This window comes from Pseudophryne corroboree, chromosome 6, assembly GCF_028390025.1.
Source record: "Pseudophryne corroboree isolate aPseCor3 chromosome 6, aPseCor3.hap2, whole genome shotgun sequence".
NCBI classification, from domain to species: domain Eukaryota; kingdom Metazoa; phylum Chordata; class Amphibia; order Anura; family Myobatrachidae; genus Pseudophryne; species Pseudophryne corroboree.
The window spans coordinates 571,540,046-571,563,137 of NC_086449.1; the positions used below are offsets into that span (position 1 = coordinate 571,540,046).

Here is a 23,092-nt window from a genome sequence, read left to right on the forward strand (position 1 = left end):
TTCTTTACTGCTATTGTAATAGTATCTTAAATTAGACACACATCTGATTCAATACGAACAACATGGGTTGCACTATAATAATCTTCTAATCTGGAAACAGATCTTTATACAACTTAGTTAGCGATTCTGGCATAATTAACACAAGCTTTATTCTAAAGTGCAGAGTTTCTGTTCATTAGCATAAATCGTCTCAGACACAAAGGAAGGCCATCAAAAAGGGAAATGAACACATTTTACATTTCTTATCAGGGCAGAGCCGGCCATAGCTATAGGCAAACTAGGCAATTGCCTAGGGCATTTGATATGCCTAGGGGCATCTGCAGCTTCTGCTGATTAAAATGATATGCGGCATGCCTATATTCTGTATAGCATTTCATATGCAGATACAGCCACAGTCTCACACAGTATATAGGCATGCTGCATATCATTTTAATCAGCAGAATCTGCTTGTGCATCCTAGCCACATAGCAATGCAAGCTTTATTCTAAAGTGCAGAGTTTCTGTTCATTAGCATAAATCGTCTCAGACACAAAGGAAGGCCATCAAAAAGGGAAATTAACACATTTTACATTTCTTATCAGGGCATTGATTTTTCTTACTAGAATACTAATAAAAGGCCATCATGCTAACTCGGGCCCTCATTCCGAGTTGTTCGCTCGGTAAAAATCTTCGCATCGCAGCGATTTTCCGCTTAATGCGCATGCGCAATGTTTGCACTGCGACTGCGCCAAGTAAATTTGCTATGCACTTAGTAATTTTACTCACAGCTTTTTCATCGTTCTGGCGATCGTAATGTGATTGACAGGAAATGGGTGTTACTGGGCGGAAACAGGCCGTTTTATGGGCGTGTGGGAAAAAACGCTACCGTTTCCGGAAAAAACTTTACTCTTACAATGTCAATGTAAGCTCGGTTATATAGGAAGAACCACCCGTAAAGTTAAATTAAGATTCTTAGAACACAGAAGAAATATTCTCAATAAGAAAATGGACCACAGTGTCTCCAGGCACTTCCTTGAGTGTCACCAGGGTAATCCAGACTCTCTAAAAATAGTATGTCTAGAACACATTAAAGCTACACAGAGAGGAGGAGATAGATTTAACCGGTTGCAGAGGCAGGAGACCCACTGGATTTTTAAGATGAATACACTGCACCCCTATGGACTAAATGAGGGTATGGAATTAAATGCAGTAATTTAATAATCTATGATATACAGTGGTATGTATATCAGGGTATGTTACATCCAGGACCTGTTATTTTATGCACTTTTGCATTCTTTCTGTGCTGTTCAACACTTTTTAACGGTTATATATTTCTCTATATGTTATATGATATATTTCTTCTAATTGAGTTAGCATGATGGCCTTTTATTAGTATTCTAGTAAGAAAAATCAATGCCCTGATACAGGGCCGGCCCTAACCAATATGATGCCCTAGGCAAGATTTTGGCTGGTGCCTCCTAGCACCACCACTGGTTGCACCTCTTTCCCAGCACCATCACCCCTCACCCATAGCAGTCCTTATTTTGGTGTTTGTACCCCCTATATTTTAAATAGGAACAGTTCGCACATTTGGCGCACAGCCCAAAAAGGGTGTGTTTTTGCTGGCAAGGGGCATGGCCACACAATAGTAACCCCAATTCCAATTACGCCACACAGTACTGCAACTTTATTCACATTTGATCATGCGATAGTGTCCATAATTCATATTACATCCCACAGTAGTATTACTTTACCTTATAAACACTACTCCTCACAGTAGAGCCCCTTATTCACATAACATCACATTGAATTGCTCCTTATTCACATTACACCACACCCTATTGCTCTTTATTCATATTAGATGACACAGTAGTGCCCTTTCTATACGCAACGCCACATAGTAGAGCACCCTATACACATAATGCCACACATTAGTAATGCATTTATACACATAATTCCACACAGTAATGCCCCTTACACATTATTAATGTCCTTATAAACATAATGTACCTTACACATTATGACAACCTTTATTAATGCCCTTTTACACATAATGTCCCTTACATATATGCCGCACATTATTAATGCCCTTATACACATAATGACACATAGTGCCCCCTACACATTTGCTGCACATTATTAGTGCCCCTATACACATAATGACACACATACAGTAGTACCCTGTTACACATATGCCACACATTATTAATGCCCTTATACACATAATGACACACATAGTGCCCCTTACACATGTGTTGCACATTATTAATGCATTTTTACATGACACACATAATGCTCCTTACACATATTCTGAACACTACTGCACAACCAACCCACTCACATGCACACAGCACTCACACTTCCACTAACACTGTGACCTCTGCCTCTGCTTGGATACAGATGTGTCCTCATAAATCTTGCCTCAATGCTAACGTCGGGCACCTTTTTTTATGAAAATGCATCTTATTTGCATTGCTATGTGGCTAGGATGCACAAGCAGATTCTGCTGATTAAAATGATATGCAGCATGCCTATATACTGTGTGAGACTGTGGCTGTATCTGCATATGAAATGCTATACAGAATATAGGCATGCCGCATATCATTTTAATCAGCAGAAGCTGCAGATGCCCCTAGGCATATCAAATGCCCTAGGCAATTGCCTAGTTTGCCTATAGCTATGGCCGGCTCTGCCCTGATAAGAAATGTAAAATGTGTTCATTTCCCTTTTTGATGGCCTTCCTTTGTGTCTGAGACGATTTATGCTAATGAACAGAAACTCTGCACTTTAGAATAAAGCTTGTGTTAATTATGCCAGAATCGCTAACTAATTTGTATAAAGATCTGTTTCCAGATTAGAAGATTATTATAGTGCAACCCATGTTGTTCGTATTGAATCAGATGTGTGTCTAATTTAAGATACTATTACAATAGCAGTAAAGAACCGCATCAACCATAAGCACAGTGTGTACATTGAAGATCCTACATCCAATAGAATGGTTTGTTTACAAACCGCACGTCCAATGAATGCGGCCATCGGGGAACCAATGGTTTGAATGGCCCCGGATCACATGACTGCGTCACATGATCGCGGACCTTGTCACGTGGTCCGGTGACGCGCCGATTCGATCACATGGGCGCGGGTTATCCGGCACCCGCGATTACAAGCAGTGTCTGAATAGGTCGATGTCACACTGTTGGCTGTTGGTTAGTGCGGGTCACGTGGCTTATGACATCTATCCCACGTGACCGCCGGGTCCACAACCACTAGAGGTTCATTAGAAATAACAGGAAGTGAAGACAGCGGAGTTCAATGTCTCCAATATGTGTAATTTCTCTAGTTTTTTAGAATAAGTAATTTTATTTATTCAGATGGATCACATGTTTTATTAATATAAATTCCAGTACTCGCTTTTAGTTTTAAAGACATACTTTATGATGAGTTTGCCTCCTCAATCAAAATAAGATATTTGAAAGTTGATTTTAAGGTAATTTATACATAATTGATGATGCAGACAGGTGTTGTGGATTAACCAATTTATGTCCTATATAAGGGATGACTGCCTCAGAGAGCATATACCTTTGATAAAGCTGCCCCTGGAAGTCAGCGAAACGCGTAAGGACCATACTAGTGGACCGTGTGGCACTACTATCCAGGACATTTGGACGGTGGACCTTCTTTAGAACAAGCCTGGGACTCTCTCTGACGACCTTTCCATTGCTAAACGGAGGACCTATTTCCCCCAACCGGTGTGTTGAAATCTCTTCATGCTGAGACATCACCAGGGAATGTGACATTTGGTTCCACCAGGATCGGTAACTATTAATGGAGAGACTTACCATTTATACCCAGGAAACATAGGTCCACCAACCACTGGTTACTTATTAGTGCCCTGCACACGATCACCCAGCTTGTTTCAAGTCAGTCATGTTTTAACTTGTTCACATAAATGCCCTTATATGTGTAACAAAGCATTTTTAACCAACCAAATAGAAATTAAATAAATATTGATTGATCCTTTACACCTGTCTGCATACATCTGTTTTACTTTTAATTTTTAATAATTTTCTTATGTATCACTAAGCGCTGTCTTTGGTACCTAGAGTACAATTGCATATGATGGATAGTAAGTCTGAACCAGCAAGGAATTGTCTGCTTTGAAGCAGGACACCCAATCTTGGGCCAAATGTAATACAGCGAGAGATTCAAAAAGTGAGAGATTTGGTAAGGTTTTGCAGTTTTTTTTAAAGTGGTAATCATTTACACAGCAAGATCAACCTGGTTTTGCAGTGTAAATGATTGCCACTTTAAAATAAAACTGAACAACCTTACCAAATCTCTCACTTTCTGAAACTCTCACTCTATTACATTTGGCCCCTTATTGGGATCATAAAGAACAAACAGCGAGTCCGTCTTTGTGTGACGAGCAGTTCTTTTCACATACACCTTCAAAGCCCTCATGACATCTAAAGACCTTGAAGTAGCAGAGGTGTCGGTGACAACCGGAACCACAATAGGTTGGTTGATGTGAAACGCAGACACCACTTAAGAAAGAAATTGCTGACTAGTTCTGAGTTCAGCTCTATCCTCATGGAAAATTAAATAGGGACTTTTGTGAGACAAAGCCCCCAGCTCCGACACACGTCTTGCTGAAGCCAAGGCCAATAGTGTGACAGTCTTCCACGTAAGATATTTTACGTCAACCTCCTGTAACGGCTCAAACCAGTCCGATTGGAGGAAATGCAGCACCATATAGAGATCCCAAGGTGCCGTAGGAGGCACAAAGGGAGGTTGGATGTGCAGAACACCTTTCTAGAATGTCTGGACCTCAGGGAGAGAAGCCAATTGTTTCTGAAGGAAAATGGACAAGGCCGAAATCTGGACTTTTATGGAGCCCAGACGTAGGCACACATCCACTCCTGCTTGTAGAAAAAGCAGGAAACATCCTAGATGGAATTCCAAGGCAAAAAAAATTCTGCTCTCACACCAAGAGACATATTTCTTCCAAATACGATGGTAATGCTTAGACGTTACCCCCTTCCTGGCTTGGATCATATTCGGTATAACCTTGTTAGGGATCCCTCTCCTGGGTAGAAACAGCCGTTCAACTTCCATGCTGCCAAACGTAGCCGCGGTAAGTCCTGATAGACGAACAGGCCCTGTTGCAGAAGATCCTTGCGAAGAGGGAGAGGCCACGGATCTTCGAGGAACATCTCCAGAAGGTCCGCGTACCAGGCATTTCTTGGCCAGTCCGGAGCAATTAGAATTGCTTGAACCTTTTCCCTTTTTATTCTCTTTAGAATTCTTGGGATCAAAGGAAGTGGAGGAAACACGTACACCCTGTGATAGACACATGGAGTCGTCAGGGCGTCTACCTCCACCGCCTGTGGGTCTCTCGACCTGGAACAATACCGCTTGAGCTACTTGTTGAGACAAAAGCCCATCATGCCGATCTGTGGATATCCCCATCGACTCGTTAAGCACCTGAACTTTTTCGGGTGAAGGCCCCACTCCCCCGTGTGCAGGTCGTGTCTGCTGAGGAAGTCTGCTTCCCAGTTGTCTACTCCCGGAATGAAGACCGCTGACAACGCCACACCTCTGACATTGCTGCTCTGCTTTTCGTTCCGCCCTGTCGGTTTATGTACGTTACTGCCGTCACATTGTCTGACTGGACCTGAATGGCCTGATCTTGAAGAAGATGTGAAGCCTGCAGAAGAGCGTTGTATATGGCCCTGAGTTCCAGAATGTTGATTGGAAGGACGACTTCCTGACTTGACCATCTTCCTTGAAACTGCACCCCCTGAGTGACTGCTCCCCAACCTCTGCGGCTGTCTGTCATTAACAGAATCCAATTCTGAACCTCCGACCCTCGACGAGATGAGAAGTCTGTAGCCACCACAGAAGGGAGATCCTGGCTTTTGGCGACAGACGGATCCCCTGGTGCATGTGAAAATGCGATCCGGACCATTTGTCCAACAGATGGAGCTGGAAGGGTCTTGCGCGAAACCTTCCATATTGAAGAGCCTCGTAAGAGGCCACTATTTTCCCCAGAAGGCGAATGCATAGATGCACCGATATCCAGGTTGGCTTCAGGACATCCCGAACCATTGACTGGATCACTAACGCCTTTTCCAACGGAAGGAACACCTTCAGCGACTCCGTATCCAGTATCATTCCCAGGAATGGTAGCCTCCGTTTTGGCTCTAGGTGAGATTTTGGAAGGTTCAGAATCCACCCCTGATCCTGGAGAAGTTTGGTTAAGAGTGCAATGCTGTCCAGCAACCTTTTCCTGGACGGTGCTTTTATCAGGAGATCGTCCAGGTACGGAATTATGTTCACTCCCTGTTTGCAGAGTAGAAACATCATCTCTGCCATCACCTTGATGAATACCCTCGGTGTCGTGGAGAGACCAAATGGCAGGGCCTGGAACTGGTAGTGACAGACCTGCAGTGCAAACCGTAGGTAAGCCTGATGAGGCGGCCAGATTGGAATGTGAAAGTACGCATCCTTGATATCCAAAGACACTAGGAATTCCCCCTCCTCCAGACCTGAGATCACCGCTCCCAGAGACTCCATCTTGAATTTTGACCACTTGTAAGTATGGGTTCAACGACTTGAGGTTCAAAATTGGTCTTACCGAACCGTAAGGTTTTGGTAATACAAACAAGTTGGAATAGTACCCCTTGTTTAGCTGATGAGGTGGAACTGGAACAATGACGTGAGACTGTACCAGTTTTTGGATGGCATGTTGTAAAGTTATACTTGCCTATTGTGAAACTGGTAAGCCTGATTTGAAGAATCTGTGAGGTGGAAGCTCTTTGGAACTCCAGCCTGTAGCCCTGGGATATAAGATTTATGACCCAAGGATCCTAGCACGAATTTGACCAGATTTGACTGAAGAATTGTAGACGAGCTCCCACCCGACAGCCTTCCAGGCAATGCGGTCCACCGTCATGCTGCAATCTTTGAGGAAGCAGAGCCTGAGCTCTGTTCCTGAGCACCTGCTGCTGCTGGTTTGCGTGGTTTACCTCTTGCGCTGCTGGAGGACGTAGAAGCACCTCTGGATTTGCCCTTGAACTTGGCTGTCCAAAAGGACTAACTTAGGAGCTGAATAAGCCTTCTTGGTTGGAGGGGCTGCAAAAGAAAGATATGTAGACTTTCCTGCAGTAGCTGTGGAAATCCATTTGTCAATTCATCTCCGAACAAGGCCTCTCCTGTGAATGGTAGACTTTCACGCCTTTCCTGGAATCTGCGTCAGCAGTCCACTGGCGCAGCCACAAGCCTCTGCATGCCAACACTGCCATAGCGGTAGTGCGTGCGTTAAGCACGCCTATTTCCCTTATGGCTTTCACGATAAAGTTCGCAGAGTACCTGTATATGCTGCAGGAGTAAGATAAAATCCCCGCTAGATAAGGAATCTAACCCCTCAATTAGCTTACCTGACCATTTTGCAATGGCTTTAGTGATCCACGCACATGCAATAGTGTATCTTTGGGCCACCCCAGCAACTGTGTACAATGATTTGAGTGTAGTCTCAATTTTACGATCAGCCGTGTCTTTCAGGGAGGCTGCACTAGGAACAGGCAATACAATTTTACGTGACAGCCTAGAGACTGATGCGTTCCCTATCGGTGGATTTTCCCATTTTTTCCTATCCTCCAGAGGAAAAGAAAAAGATGAGAGCAACCTTTTAGGGATCTGAGACTTCTTATCAGGAGAGATGTGCACCGGAAATTTTTCGGGTTTTGTGTTTTGGTTTTGGATTCGGTTCCGCGGCCGTGTTTTGGATTCGGACGCGTTTTGGCAAAACCTCCCTGAAAATTTTTTGTCGGATTCGGGTGTGTTTTGGATTCGGGTGTTTTTTTTCCCAAAAAACCCTCAAAAACAGCTTAAATCATAGAATTTGGGGGTAATTTTGATCCAATAGTATTATTAACCTCAATAACCACAATTTCCACTCATTTCCAGTCTATTCTGAACACCTCACAATACTATTTTTAGTCCTAAAATTTGCACCGAGGTCGCTGGATGACTAAGCAAAGCGACCCAAGAGGGCGGCACAAATACCTGGCCCATCTAGGAGTGGCACTGCAGTGGCAGACAGGATGGCACTTCAAAATATTGGCCCCAAACAGCAAATGATGCAAAGAAAAGAGAAAAAGAGGTGCACTGTGGTCGCTGGATGGCTAAGCTAAGCGACACAAAAACCTCAATATCACAGGAATTATTTGATCTAATCAATGGTATTATTGGTCCAAATCACTGGAAGAAAATGACAAAATCACTGGAATTATTCATTCTAATCAATGGTATTATTGGTCCAAATCACTGGAAGAAAATGACAAAATCACTGGAATTATTCGTTCTAATCAATGGTATTATTGGTACAAATCACTGGAAGAAAATGGAATGGATGGATACTTGCAGTGACACAGAGCTGCAAGATACAGCAATGGCCTACTGTACAACTATATACTGTTAGTCACCAAAATGCTGCACTGTAATACTAGAAGCTATAGAAAAGTATATATATTATTGTATATATTAGTACAGAGCAGTGTAACTGTGACACGTGTCCTGACAAGCAGTATAGAAGCTATAGAAAAGTATATATATTATTGTATATATCAGTACAGAGCGGTGTAACTGTGACATATGTGTCCTGACAAGCAGTATAGAAGTTATAGAAAAGTATATATAATATTACTGTATATCAGTACAGAGCGGTGTAACTGTGACCCATGTGTCCTGACAAGCAGTATAGAAGCTATAGAAAAGTATATATATTATTGTATATATATCAGTACAGAGCAGTGTAACTGTGACCATGTGTCCTGACAAGCAGTATAGAAGTTATAGAAAAGTATATATAATATTACTGTATATCAGTACAGAGCGGTGTAACTGTGACACATGTGTCCTGACAAGCAGTATAGAAGCTATAGAAAAGTATATATATTACTGTATATATCAGTACAGAGCGGTGTAACTGTGACATATGTGTCCTGACAAGCAGTATAGAAGTTATAGAAAAGTATATATAATATTACTGTATATCAGTACAGAGCGGTGTAACTGTGACCCATGTGTCCTGACAAGCAGTAAAGAAGCTATAGAAAATACGAAAAGTATATATATTATTGTATATATCAGTGCAGACAGAGCGGTGTAACTGTGACCCATGTGTCCTGACAAGCAGAATAGAAGCTATAGAAAAGTATATATAATATTACTGTATATCAGTACAGAGCGGTGTAACTGTGACCCATGTGTCCTGACAAGCAGTATAGAAGCTATAGAAAAGTATATATTATATACTGGTGGTCCCCAGTCCCCACAATGCAGCACACTGATCAGATATTTGCAGCACACTGAGCACAGATATGGAGCGTTTTCAGGCAGAGAACGTAGATATTTTCAGCACACTGAGCACAGATTATTTGCAGCACACTGAGCACAGATTACAGAGTTTTTCAGGGAGAGAACGCAGCCACGTCCTCTCCATTCAATCTCCAAAGCACGAGTGAAAATGGCGGCGACGCGCGGCTCCTTATATAGAATACAAATCTCGCGAGAATCCAACAGCGGGATGATGACGTTCGGGCGCATTCTGGTTAACCGAGTAAGGCGGGAAGATCCGAGGCTGCCTCGGAACCGTGTAAATTAGGTGAAGTTCGGGTGGGTTCGGATCCCGAGGAACCGAACCCGCTCATCTCTAATCAGGATTAACCCATGGTTCTTCAAACAGGGTATTCAATTCCTTTGATGCAGGAAAAGTGACTGAGGACTTCTTTTTTACATTAAAATAAGATTCCTCACACTCCTCTGACACCTTATCAGGAATATGCAGAACATCTCTGATAGCCTCTATAAGAGCCTCTATTCCCTGTGACAGAGCTGCATCCCCCTTCCCCCACACACACTCTGAGTCCCCCTTTCCCTCCTCTGTCAGCGTCAGAGTCAGACTGCAGGATATGGGCCAGGGATCGCTTTTGCGGACAAATGGGAGGAGACCAAGACGCTGTCCTGGGGACTGCGTCTCTGTTCATAAACTCATCCACAGTACCATTCACTAAGGATATCCCTGTATATTTCCCTGTGCAACGCCGGACGCCAGCAAAATCCATCAGCGGCTTTCTGGGACTGCAGTGGCAACTACATGTTGGAGATCGGAGACGTCCGGAGCCTCCTAGCCGCACCCGACCGGCACACAGTGTACGTCTAATTGATCCGTCATATGAACTAAGACGGAGGGTGAGCGCTCACACATGCTGATAGGGCTTTCCAGAGTTTCTCTTGCTATTTTGCACAATCAGTCCGTTGAGACTTTTTAGCTATTGCTAAGTGAAATCAATTAACACCGGTTCTCTCTACATTTGCTAAGTAAATGGTTTGAGGACCTTTTGCCGTTCACTATAATTATAAGGATTGTCCTATATGTTCATTGTGGACACTTTGCATCTAGATATATTATGTGAATTGATTGACCTCCATTGAAATCCACTATATCCATAGGTATATGAAAAGCCGGCATTAGAAATAGAAATATAGTCTGTATATACTCATTTTAGTGGTATGACAATTTATGTATATATTTAGTCTGTTGTATGAATTATTTTTTATATTACATATACATCAATTTAAAGATCTTTTGATCATTTTCTAATAAAAGTATTTTATATTTATGTGAATTCATTTTGTTTTAAGACCTGATAGAATTAATTAGCGCAGAGTGCTTTTCCAAACTGTCAGCGTCAGACTGCAGGATATGGGCCAGGGATCGCTTTTGCGGACAAATGGGAGGGGACCAAGACGCTGTCCTGGGGACTGCGTCTCTGTTCATAAACTCATCCATAGTCTGTTTTAAGTATTGTGTCTCTTTCTCATTGCGGGACAATTTTGTAGAAAGAGTTGAGAACATTCCCTTAAGAGAATTAACCCATTCCGGTTCAGCCCCGCTAGTCTGTGAACCCTGAGTACCCAGTAGTGAGCCCCCTGATGAAGAGGAACACTCTGCAGTACAGGAGATACACTTTTTGCCTGACATAATGTAATGTGACAGCACATACACACAGAGGAAAGATTAAGCACAATTAACTCACAAAGAGACCTTGAGAGAGACACAGATGTTTGGAGCCAGCCCCTACCGCGCCCTTATCGCTAATGCCAAGCTTAGCCGGGTCGCAGACCAAGTACCCTGATAGAGGACTTAGGGGGTTATTCCGAGTTAATCGCCCACTGACGATTTTCGCAGCGCAGCAATCAGGTAAAAAAAAGTCATTTCTGCGTATGCCCTGCAATGCGCACGCGCGACGTACGGGTACAAAGCTCTTTGTGGTTGTGCTCAGGTTCTAGTGAAGTTTTCCACTGACAGGAAGGGGGCGTTTCTGGGTGTCAACTGACCGTTTTCAGGGAGTTTGCAAAAATGCAGGCGTGTCTGAAAAAACACAGGCGTGGCTGGGCGTTCGTTGGCCGGGTGTATGATGTCAAATTCGGACACGAATAGGCTGAAGTGATCGCAAGCGCTGAGTAGGTTCAGAGCTACTCTGAAACTGCACAAACTGTTTTTGCAGAGCTCGGCTGCACATGCGTTCACACTTCTGCTAAGCTAAAATACACTCCCCAGTGGGCGGCGGCATAGCGTTTGCACGGCTGCTAAAACTAGCTAGCGAGCGATCAACTCAGAATGACCCCCTTAGTACACTAGTAATCGCTCCCCCCCTGCTATGAACCCCTGGTGCCGCTGAGGTAATTTGGAGTCACACTGGAGGAGCTGCGCATCCCTGTCAGTCAGCGTCTGTGTCCACGGCAGAGGGAAAATGGCGCTGGATCCTCTCCTAGTGAAGCCCCTCCTGTTCAATGGAGCGCGGTCTTCTCACTTTTTTTATACTGGCTGAGGAATCTGGTGCTTAAAATGGAGAAAACCGTTTTAAGGCTGTTGTGCCAGTATGGGTACTGTGTACAGTGTACTGGGACGCAGTTGTGTCCGGAGACGCATTACGCCGCGTTTAGAAGCCATGCGTCTCTGTACCCTTACGCTGCCATAATGGCCGGCGCCCCGCTAGCCGGGACACCGGCTCAGTACTCACCACTCTTCATTCTTCTGGCTCTGTTAGGGGTGGCAGCGTGCTGCGGGACTGTACGCTCACCGTGATGGGCTTGCGAATAGGTCCCTCAGGAGCTCAGTGTCCTGTCAGCAGGAAACGGGACCATTAACCCTTCAAGAGGTTAGGCCGTTCTCCCCCCTAAGTCCCACGAAGCAGGCAGGCTGGTTCCATCCAGCCCTGCCTGAAAATATAAAATAAATGCAGAAAACTCTTCAGGAGTTTCCTTCAGCGTGACTGGCTCCTCCGGGCACATTTTCTAAACTGAGTCTGGTAGGAGGGGCATAGAGGAAGGAGCCAGCCCACACTATTAAATTCTTAAAGTGCCCATGGCTCCTAGTGGACCCGTCTACACCCTATGGTACTAAATGGACCCCAGCATCCTCTAGGATGTAAGAGAAAGAAAAGACAATAACATATAATGAGGCAGATGTATTAAGCCAAGAGAAGTGATAAAGCAGGGATAAGCAGTGATAAGTACAAGGTGATAACGCACCAGCCAATCAGCTCCAATATGTCAATAGGCAGTTAAGAGCTGATTGGCTGGTACGTTATCACCTTGTACTTATCACTGCTTTATCACTTCTCTAGGCTTAATACATCTGCCCCAATGTATGAAGCGCTGGTGTTGCTGTAAACCAAACAACTTGAGCCCGGTTTTAAACATTAAGGGGGGATTAAAGGTCGCTGCACCCCTTAACACGCTAGTTTTGAGCCGCTGAGGCTAATGAAAATAAATCCCTGTCAACTCCTGGCTTCAGGTCTAATTGGAAAGCACCAGGTGATCAATTAGCCCTGGTAATTTACCATGGCTAACTGCGCCACTCTACAGGATTGTGCCAGTAGCCACCATATAAGAATGTTGCCAAGAACGGCAGCTGGAAAGCATTAGTAAGACTGGTCTGCTTCATGATTCAAAAGAGCTCATCTACAAATGTTTGCATTTAGATGTAAAACTTGCACCAGACCGGAGATGAGGCGAGATGAAGGTCAGAGATACAAGGATGTATAAGGGAGAGATATGAATAGGGGTCTGGAGGCTAAGGAAAGCCAGTGTGGAAATCTGCAGAGAGATGTAGTAGATATGGACTTTATGAAATGTTTGAGCTTTCAAAAGTGCTTGGACATTCAAATTAAGAAGGCAGAGAGTCAGTTGGACACAAGAGATGAAAGAAAAGGTGAGTGGGTCTGGGAGGGAGATGGAGATTTGGGTATCATTTACATAGAGTTGATAGTGGGGGCCAAAGAGTTTGCTAGTTTACCAAGAGATGTAGCATAGAGAGAAAAGTGATGCTTGATTTACCGTACAAGATCCAGAGGCTGATACTTGTACCATACTCCCCAGGAAGCCCAGCACTCAAAAAGAAGATGCCTGTGATTTTCTGCTCCATGAGTCTTTATTGAGTTTTTACTTCTGTAACTTCCCTTAAAGAGTAGAGAAAAAGGGCTAAGTAGCCAATTAAAAGAATACATGTTCAGCACCATGGACAGCTAGAATGGTCCAGAAAAAATGTAACACATTCTTTAAGGTAAAATTATTAGAATAATACAAATATTAAAAGGGCAAAATAAACAGAATGGTATAGACTTGTCACAGAATGAAGTTACATCTACATTGCATTTGTACATAGGATTCCATAGAGGAGGGCTCACTAAGGGCCTCATTTACAATGTGATGCATGTTGCGCTACGAACGTATACGGAAAGGTTGCATTTTCCATATAAAATGTAATGAAACATAAACACCCCCAAAGCTGTTGTTTACCTCTTTAAAAATCCATTGGGAGTCTTCTTTCCTGCAGTAGTCCAAATGGAAATGACAAATAAGTAATGGGAATAGACGGTCGTGACTTGTTATAATATAGCCGCAACGCTCCTGTATGAATTACTATCAGCTGGAGGGGTCACTACGCAAGCAGGTATTTAGAAGAGGCTAAATAGTGCTGCTGGTGTCACTGTTGTCATTGCGTACTGTTACACCAGACATCCAGTACCTGCAAATGGTATGTGCCCTAAGAGGTGTATCTAACGATATGTCCATGTCCAAATATGCTGCATCTCCAAGAGGAGTGCTGTACTTAGATGAACACACCCTAACTGTACTCAAGTGATAACCTATGTAATCAAGTACAGATGCATTTTGACATGCATGTTATATATTAAGTTTAGTTACAGAGTATATGTGTGAACAAAGACACTTCCATTCCATTTTGGAGAGATTGGGCTCATTTATAATCTCCACACTGAGGCCATGTACTGTCTTTTCTTACCACTATAACAGACGTTATTTACGGGTGTGTTACAAAGTTGGGAACCTGTAGCAATATCGATATACAAAATCCTTTAACAAATATTCTTACATTAGGCTAGTCAAATTTAGTTAAATATGGTGGTTGATAATAAAACTAAACATAAATATATACATTATTAAATAAATAAATAAATAAATAACAAGATAATATTTTATTTTTTTGGAGGAAGGGGGGTGTAACTGGCTGTAATATGTAATGTGTCATTATCTACACTTCAAATATATGGTGCATTATGATAAATTAGAGAATTGGTTATTACATTGGAAATTAAGATGGATTAAATACTGTTGAACAGAATGAAAAATGATATAAATGTTGGCACACATTGTATGCACCCAAACAGCCAAAGAGAATGAGAAAATGATTAAGACATCTTCATAGCCACAATGAAAAATAAAATAAAAAATCATATACATTCCCTCTGGGAGATATTGATTTGTTTGACCTAAAAGTTACCTCATGTAAAGGGAACGCAGCGTCATAGGTGCAGTTAGAGAGCAAGCGGTTCAGTCCTGAGGAAAAGGAAAGAATAATTTTTACCATTCATATTAATAAGTCATCATACAACTGATGAGATCACTGCAGCTGACCAGGAACTGATGCAGTGGAAGGAGTACGATCAGATGCACAAACATTATCTTCCCATTGCTGTTTCCATGAATATAAAGTATTATATTTCTATCATATATGACAAATCATTTGTCCAGCTGCTGTGACATCACACTATATTATACATACATATATATACATAGTATTATGCATCCAATAGACAACTACAGCTCAACAGAGAATAGAAGATGTGCAAAATACAAGTGTCTCATACGTACCAGAGACAGCAGGAGATAGCAGCACTTATCAGATTAAATATGCCGTGGGGTCATTTCCAAAACAATATGGAGGAGGAGCAGCACAAAAGCAATGTTTTTCTGTGTTGTGATATACATGGCTTTGTGTTGCTGCATCAGCTGTCATGGCGTATACAATATGGCGCTGCCTTACAGAGGTGCATATCTGTGAGTTTCTGATTTGTTGGCTGAGATATTTAAATGAACTTGAAAATATTTGACTGTGCCCCCTGCTTACTGAAAGTCAAAAGAGACTTTTTTTTGGCTACTTGGATATTTATCCCCCATATAGAGGTGGCAATATTCAGACCTGAGACATCTTAATGGGACTTTTTGTTCTATCTAAATTAAATATATAGTAGATATGTATTAAAATACCCAGCAGAAATAAAATACAAATATTTAACTAAGAAAATAAGGACTTACAGGAGATACAGTAGAGCCCAAATGATCTGAGTAGAGGTGCGTACAATGGCCTATCGTGACATCTAACTGCACGGATTCGGTATGTAATACTGGCTGCCAGGATGCCAACTGTCAGTATCCCGACAGCGGCATCCCATCTGCTGGAATACCGGCAGCAAGTTCCCTCGCGGGCTCACCACGCATCGGGCCCGATGGCGAACTTCACTCGCCACAGGTTCAATTCCCACTCGTATGGTGGCGTGGACTCACCAACCGAGTGTAAATTACCAGTGAGTGCTGGTATTCCGAGTGCCAGTATAATGACGGCTGTCAGGATTCTGGCGTCTGTATCCTGGCCACCGGGATCCCAACAGCCGGCATTTTTACTGCATCCTAAGTGCACCACACATCATAAGTATTACTATAGAGTGGAGAAGGCCAGCGTGACACTATCAGATGCATGCTCTGCAGCGTGAAGGTGCACAATTACAAAACCATTTGTGTTCTTATTTATATATAATTCATAAATAAGGGTCAAACACGTAATGATTAGGGGGGAGATGAAAAGTCATATGAATGAAGTGGGTGATGCAGATATAAATGATCAGTTATCACTTTCAGGGGAGATTTACTTTTGTAGATATATGCATTATTATTTAAGACTAAGCAATGACAAAATACTGAGCAAAGCATTTTGCATGAATGAACCATACAAATAAAAGATAGTGGTATAGGAGCACAATTAAATGTGGTACATTGTAACATTTTCCTTGGTGGCAAATAATCCCCAGTAGCTTTCTAAATAATATTATTTGGCATTTCAGTGTAAATACTGTATACACAAGTAGGAACATGAAGTATAGTCTTATTTGAGGGTGTGTGTGTGTGTGTGTGTGTGTGTGTGTGTGTGTGTGTTCAGTTTTAGCTACATGATTAAAAAGTTATTTTGTATGACTGCCTAGTGAGTAATAATTTCTTCCCCTGGATACTGACTGTCAGGATCTGTTTTAGACAGATAGAAACTCTTATTGATTGCCCTGACCGCAAGTCATGCTGCATCACATTACATTTATAGACTCAACGCCTTCATTATTGTGACTGTAAAATTATTCTATAGTGTATTGTAACCACTTAACCAGACAAAGACAAAGCAGACATTTGCAGAGGTGTAAAACGTCACTTATGCAGAAAGTCCTCCTCTTGTATTTGGTAGAGATGTGTGCGGACACCCGTGTTTTGGTTTTTGTTCTAATACATCACCTTGTTTTGGTTTTAGCAAAACTTCCCTCAAGTGTTTTGGTTTGGATTCAGATTTCAGTTTGGTTTAAAATTGATAATCACTGATAAAAGTAGATAAAAACAGATAAAATCATGTCATTTCTTCAATCCAAAACCTGAAATTCAGATAGAAAAATCTGAATTCCGAACCGCGGGAAGATCTGAACAAGGACTTAGTTTGAATAGTATCTCCTCGGGTAGGGGGGGCGGTTGGGGTTCCAGACCTGGCTAAGTCTCGGATCCATAAAAATCAGGTGGATTTGGATTTCTGCAGAACTGAACCAGGCATCTCTAGTATCTGCATGGTATTGTCTAGGTATGAACATTAGGTATTTCTTTAGGTACAAACTGTCAAGTTGCTAAATGTGTCACATGTAACAATTTCATAGAATAATTTATGTATAAATAGGAGTGCATTTATTGTGATGGTACTCTACGGGACACAGTAATTTTTTATATATATTATTATTATTATTATTTCTTCTCATTACTAATTATGGAAACAGGAAGAAAACTGAACTAATTTTATAAATGAAAATAATAAGTGTCAGAAGCGAAGACTTGTCCAGAATATAGAAGCTACTATAAATACTGTATCAATTTATAACTTTAGGTGAGTATTGACTGTTTTAAGAGTACTGTAACCTTTTTCCCCATTAAAAAAAATGACTGTAAAGCAGGGGTGGCCATATATGTCCCCACAGTTCCAGATACACATATGTCCCCACAGTGCCAGATACATATATGCCCCACAGTGCTAGATACACATATTCCCCACAGGGCAAGTACACATGCTCCACAGTGCCAGATACATATATGCCCCACAGTGTCAGATAAACATGTCCCAACAGTGCCAGATATGCCCCCAGTGCCTGATACACATGCCCCCACAGTGCCAGCTATGCTCCCAGTGCCACATATACATGTCCCCACAGTGCCAGACATGCCCCCAGTGCCAGATATACATGTCCCCACAGTGCCAGCTATGCCCCAAGTGCCAGCTATGCCCCCAGTGCCAGATATACATGTCCCCACAGTGCCAGCTATGCTCCCGGTGCCAGATATACATGTCCCCACAGTGCCAGATATGCCACCAGTGTCTGATATACATGTCCCCACAGTGCCAGCTATGCCCCACAGTGCCAGCTGTGCCCCAGTGCGATATACATGTCCCCACAGTGCCAGATATGCCCCCAGTGCCAAATTTATATGTCCCCACAGTGCCAGCTATGCCCCCAGTGCCAGTTTCACATGTCCCCACAGTGCCAGCTATGCCCCCAGTGCCATATATACATGCCCCCAAAGTGCCAGCTATGCCCCAAGTGCCAGATATACATGCCCCCACAGTGCCAGATATACATGTCCCCACAGTGCCAGCTATGCCCCCAGTGCCAGATATACATGTCCCCAGTGCCAGCTATGCCCCCAGTGCCAGATATACATATCCCCATAGTGCCAGATATGCCCCCAGTGCCAGATATACATATCCCCACAGTGCCAGATATGCCCCCAATGCCAGATATACATGTCCCCACAGTGCCAGATATACATGTCCCCCCAGTGCCAGCTATGCCCCCAGTGTCAGATATGTCCCCAGTGCCAGATATACATGTCCCCCCAGTGCCAGCTATGCTCCCAGTGCCAGATATACATGTCTCCACAGTGACAGCTATGCCCCCAGTGCCAGATATAGATGTTGCCACAGTGCCAGCTATGCCCCCAGTGTCAGATATGTCCCCAGTGCCAGATATACATGTCCCCACAGTGCCAGCTATGCCCCCCAGTGCCAGATATACATGTCCCCACAGTGCCAGCTATACCCCCAGTGCCAGATATACATGTCCCCCAGTGCCAGATATACATGTCCCCCCAGTGCCAGATATACATGTCCTCACAGTGCCAGATATGCCCCCAGTGCCAGATATACATGTCCTCACAGTGCCAGATATACCCCCAGTGCCAGATATGCCCCCAGTGCCAGATATACATGTCCTCACAGTGCCAGATATGCCCCAGTGCAAGATAAACATGTCCCTACAGTGCCAGATATACATGTCCCCACAGTGCCAGCTATGCTCCCAGTGCCAGATATACACATGTCCCGCCAGTGCCAGATATACATATCGCCACAGTGCCAGCTATGCCCCCCAGTGCCAGATATACATGTCCCGACAGTGCCAGCTATGCCCCCAGTGCCATATATACATGCCCCCAAAGTGCCAGCTATGCCCCAAGTGCCAGATATACATGCCCCCACAGTGCCAGATATACATGTCCCCACAGTGCCAGCTATGCCCCCAGTGCCAGATATACATGTCCCCAGTGCCAGCTATGCCCCCAGTGCCAGATATACATATCCCCATAGTGCCAGATATGCCCCCAGTGCCAGATATACATATCCCCACAGTGCCAGATATGCCCCCAATGCCAGATATACATGTCCCCACAGTGCCAGATATACATGTCCCCCCAGTGCCAGCTATGCCCCCAGTGTCAGATATGTCCCCAGTGCCAGATATACATGTCCCCCCAGTCCCAGCTATGCTCCCAGTGCCAGATATACATGTCCCCACAGTGACAGCTATGCCCCCAGTGCCAGATATAGATGTTGCCACAGTGCCAGCTATGCCCCCAGTGTCAGATATGTCCCCAGTGCCAGATATACATGTCCCCCCAGTGCCAGCTATGCCCCCCAGTGCCAGATATACATGTCCCCACAGTGCCAGCTATACCCCCAGTGCCAGATATGCCCCCAGTGCCAGATATACATGTCCCCCAGTGCCGGATATACATGTCCCCCCAGTGCCAGATATACATGTCCTCACAGTGCCAGATATGCCCCCAGTGCCAGATATACATGTCCTCACAGTGCCAGATATACCCCCAGTGCCAGATATACATGTCCTCACAGTGCCAGATATGCCCCAGTGCAAGATAAACATGTCCCTACAGTGCCAGATATACATGTCCCCACAGTGCCAGCTATGCTCCCAGTGCCAGATATACACATGTCCCGCCAGTGCCAGATATACATATCGCCACAGTGCCAGCTATGCCCCCCAGTGCCAGATATACATGTCCCGACAGTGCCAGCTATGCCCCCAGTGCCAGATATACATGTCCCCCCAGTGCCAGATATACATATCCCCACAGTGCCGGATATGCCCCCAGTGCTAGATATGCCCCCAGTGCCAGATATACATGTCCCCCAGTGCCAGATAAACATATCCCCACAGTGCCAGCTATGCCCCCAGTGCCAGATATACATGTCCCCACAGTGCCAGCTATGCCCCCAGTGCCAGATATGCATGTCCCCCCAGTGCCAGATATACATGTCCCCCCAGTGCCAGATATACATATCCCGAGTGCCAGATATGCATGTCCCCACAGTGCCAGCTATGCCCCCAGTGCCAGATATACATGACCCCCCAGTGCCAGATATTCATATCCCGAGTGCCAGATATACATTTCCCCACAGTGCCAGCTATGCCCCCAGTGCCAGATATATATGTCCCCCCCCTTACTGCTCACCGTGCTGCCGCTGTTTGTGAGGGGAGGAGAGTGCAGCGTGCGCCTCTCCTGCCCCTCACTCTCCGGCGGCGGTGTCTCTCTTCAATTAGGCACTGGTCCGTGAGCCAATCAAAGCTCGCGGTCTGGCAGCCAATCAGAAGCCTTAGCTGCCGGTCCATGAGCTCTGATTGGCTTACGGACTGGCGCTGAATTGAAGAGAGACACCGCCGCCGGAGACAAGTGTGTGTGCCAGGCAGTGGTGTGGCCAGGAGCCGGCCAAGCCGCATGCGGCGGAGGAAAGAGCCGCATGCAGCGGACAAAAGAGCCGCATGCGGCTCGAGAGCCGCGGGTTGGACACTGCTGCTGTAATGAGTCTGAAATAAAATATGATATCAGTTTATTGTACATACATTTTATGATGTGCTGTAACATATATACAGTATTCATATACAGCAGGGGTGTCAAACTCGCAGCACTCGGGCAGGAGTCCTTTTTGCGGCTCATTGGCAGGTCGGAACAGGGCAGAAATGCATCCCTGGCATTCTGCCTCCGTCCGCCCTCTGTGACGTTGCCTCGTTGTCTGCACTGCCCACCGGCACCCATGCGGCAGTGTGAAGCAGCCAGCAGGGAGCTGGGGAGCACTGACAGACAGCCGGAGCCCTTCAAACCACAGCCCTGACTGCCAGAGCCCTTAAGCCGCAGTCCTTACAGCCGAAGCCCAGAACCCAGAAGCAACATGCCCACAAAGGAGCATCCTGCTAATGTAATTCTCTGTGGCATGCTGCACTGGGGAGGGGGTGCAATGGGGGCATTATGTGTATCAGGTACTACACTAGGGGACATTATGTGTATCTGGCACTATACTGCAGACGTGTATTTGGCACTATACTGGGTACATTATGTGTTTCTGGCACTCTAATGTGGACATTATGTGTAACTGTCACTGTACTGGGAGACGTTTTGTGTAACTGTCACTGTACTGGGAGACGTTTTGCGTAACTGACAGTATATTGGGGACATTATGTATAACTGGCAGGCATTATGTGTATCTGGCACTATTTTGGGTGACATTAAGTGTAACTGGAACTGTACCGGGAGATATCATGTGTAACTGGCTCTATACTGGGGACATTATGTGTGTCTGGCACTTTACTGGGGGCATTATGTGTAACTGGCACAATAGTGGGGACATTATGTGTGTCTGGCACAATAGTGGGGACATTATATGTAATGGTCACTATACTGGGGACATAATGTGTATCTGGCAATATAGTGGAGGCATTATGTATAACTGGCACTATACTGGGGACATTATGTGTAACTGGCACTATACAGGGGACATTATGTGTGTCTGGCACTTTACTGTAGGAATTATGTGTAAATGGCACAATAGTGGGAACATTATGTGTAATGTCACTATACTGGGTACATTACGTGTATCTGGCACTATAGTGGAAGCATTATGTGTAACTGGCACTATACTGGGGACATTATGTGTAACTGGCACTATACTGGGGACATTATGTGTAACTGGCACTATAGTGGGGGCATAAAACTATTCTGAAATGCGGAATATGGTCCCAAGCATGGCCGGACTGGCCATCTGGCACTTCTGGCACATGCCAGAAGGGCTGGTGGGCCGAATCGGTCACTCAGAGAGCCGGGAAGGCCGTGCGTTCCGCCCCCCCCCCCCCAGCAACAGTCGCCATGGTAATGCGGCGCACCCCCCGTGACGCGCGTTCACAAATGCCAGGGCCGAATCGAGGCCCCAGTCCGTCGCTGGTCCCAAGCATTTTGGATAAGGGACAGCTACTGGAGGAAGTGGGATACATGGAGGTGAGAAACTGCTGGAGGGAGTCGAACACAAGATGTAGGTGAGAGGATACTAAAAGGAGTGGGATACATGGAGGTGAGTGGCTGCTGGAGGGAGTGGAACACAGGGTGGAGGTGAGAGGCTGCTGGAGGGATTGGAACACAAGGTGGAGGTGAGAGGCTGCTGGAGGGAGTAGAACACAGGATGGAGGTGAAAGGCTGCTGGACGGAGTGGTACACCCAATGTACCCACACAAATGAAACAACAGGAAATGGTACATTCTGGCATTTTTTCACTTTCTTGTGACTTGTGCACATACATGTACTGATTGTCTGGATTCATAGACAAGAATCAGGACCTAATTCCGATATGTAAGCAAACCCAATGGTTTACATAAAAATCAGATATTTAGAGAGCAGCGCAAGCGCAAGGCCCATTCTGCGCATGTGCAGAATGGGTCTTGCGATATTGCTGGCAGCCCCTGTCAGCTGCAGCATGAGTGACATTCTGAAGTATTTGGGGGGTGGAGCAGGGAAAACAGACACCGTTATTCAAAATGGAGGAGTGTTACCCCATTTTGTAAGTGGGCCAGGTCATCGTACACAGACTTCCTGGATCTACGGCCAGTCTGAGTAAGCTTCAGCTTATGCAGACTGGCTGCACTCTGCAAACATGGGAAACTGATGCTGCGTCCTCACAGATAGCACTTGGATCTCACAGATGCATGCAGGAGATGTCTATCTCCTACAGATGCCTTCTGCTGCATTTTCATTTTATTTGTACAGAATTGCACAGACACTTCCCTGAGTTTTTTTGTTTCTGGAGAGAAAATACAGTAAGCAACAT

At 44.6% G+C, this 23,092-nt stretch overlaps 1 protein-coding gene across 2 annotated transcripts in view; it reads right to left on the bottom strand.

The window, feature by feature from the left end:
- The window catches only part of ANO4 (anoctamin 4), a 416,268-nt gene that overhangs the window by 170,822 nt on the left and 222,354 nt on the right, over positions 1-23,092 (bottom strand). For both annotated transcript variants that reach the window (XM_063927829.1, XM_063927830.1), the window contains 2 exons: positions 14,852-14,907; positions 13,387-13,508 (listed from right to left, as the gene is read on the bottom strand). In XM_063927829.1, the coding sequence (XP_063783899.1) occupies positions 13,387-13,508; positions 14,852-14,907 (178 nt within the window). The remainder of the gene's footprint in view (positions 1-13,386; positions 13,509-14,851; positions 14,908-23,092) is intronic.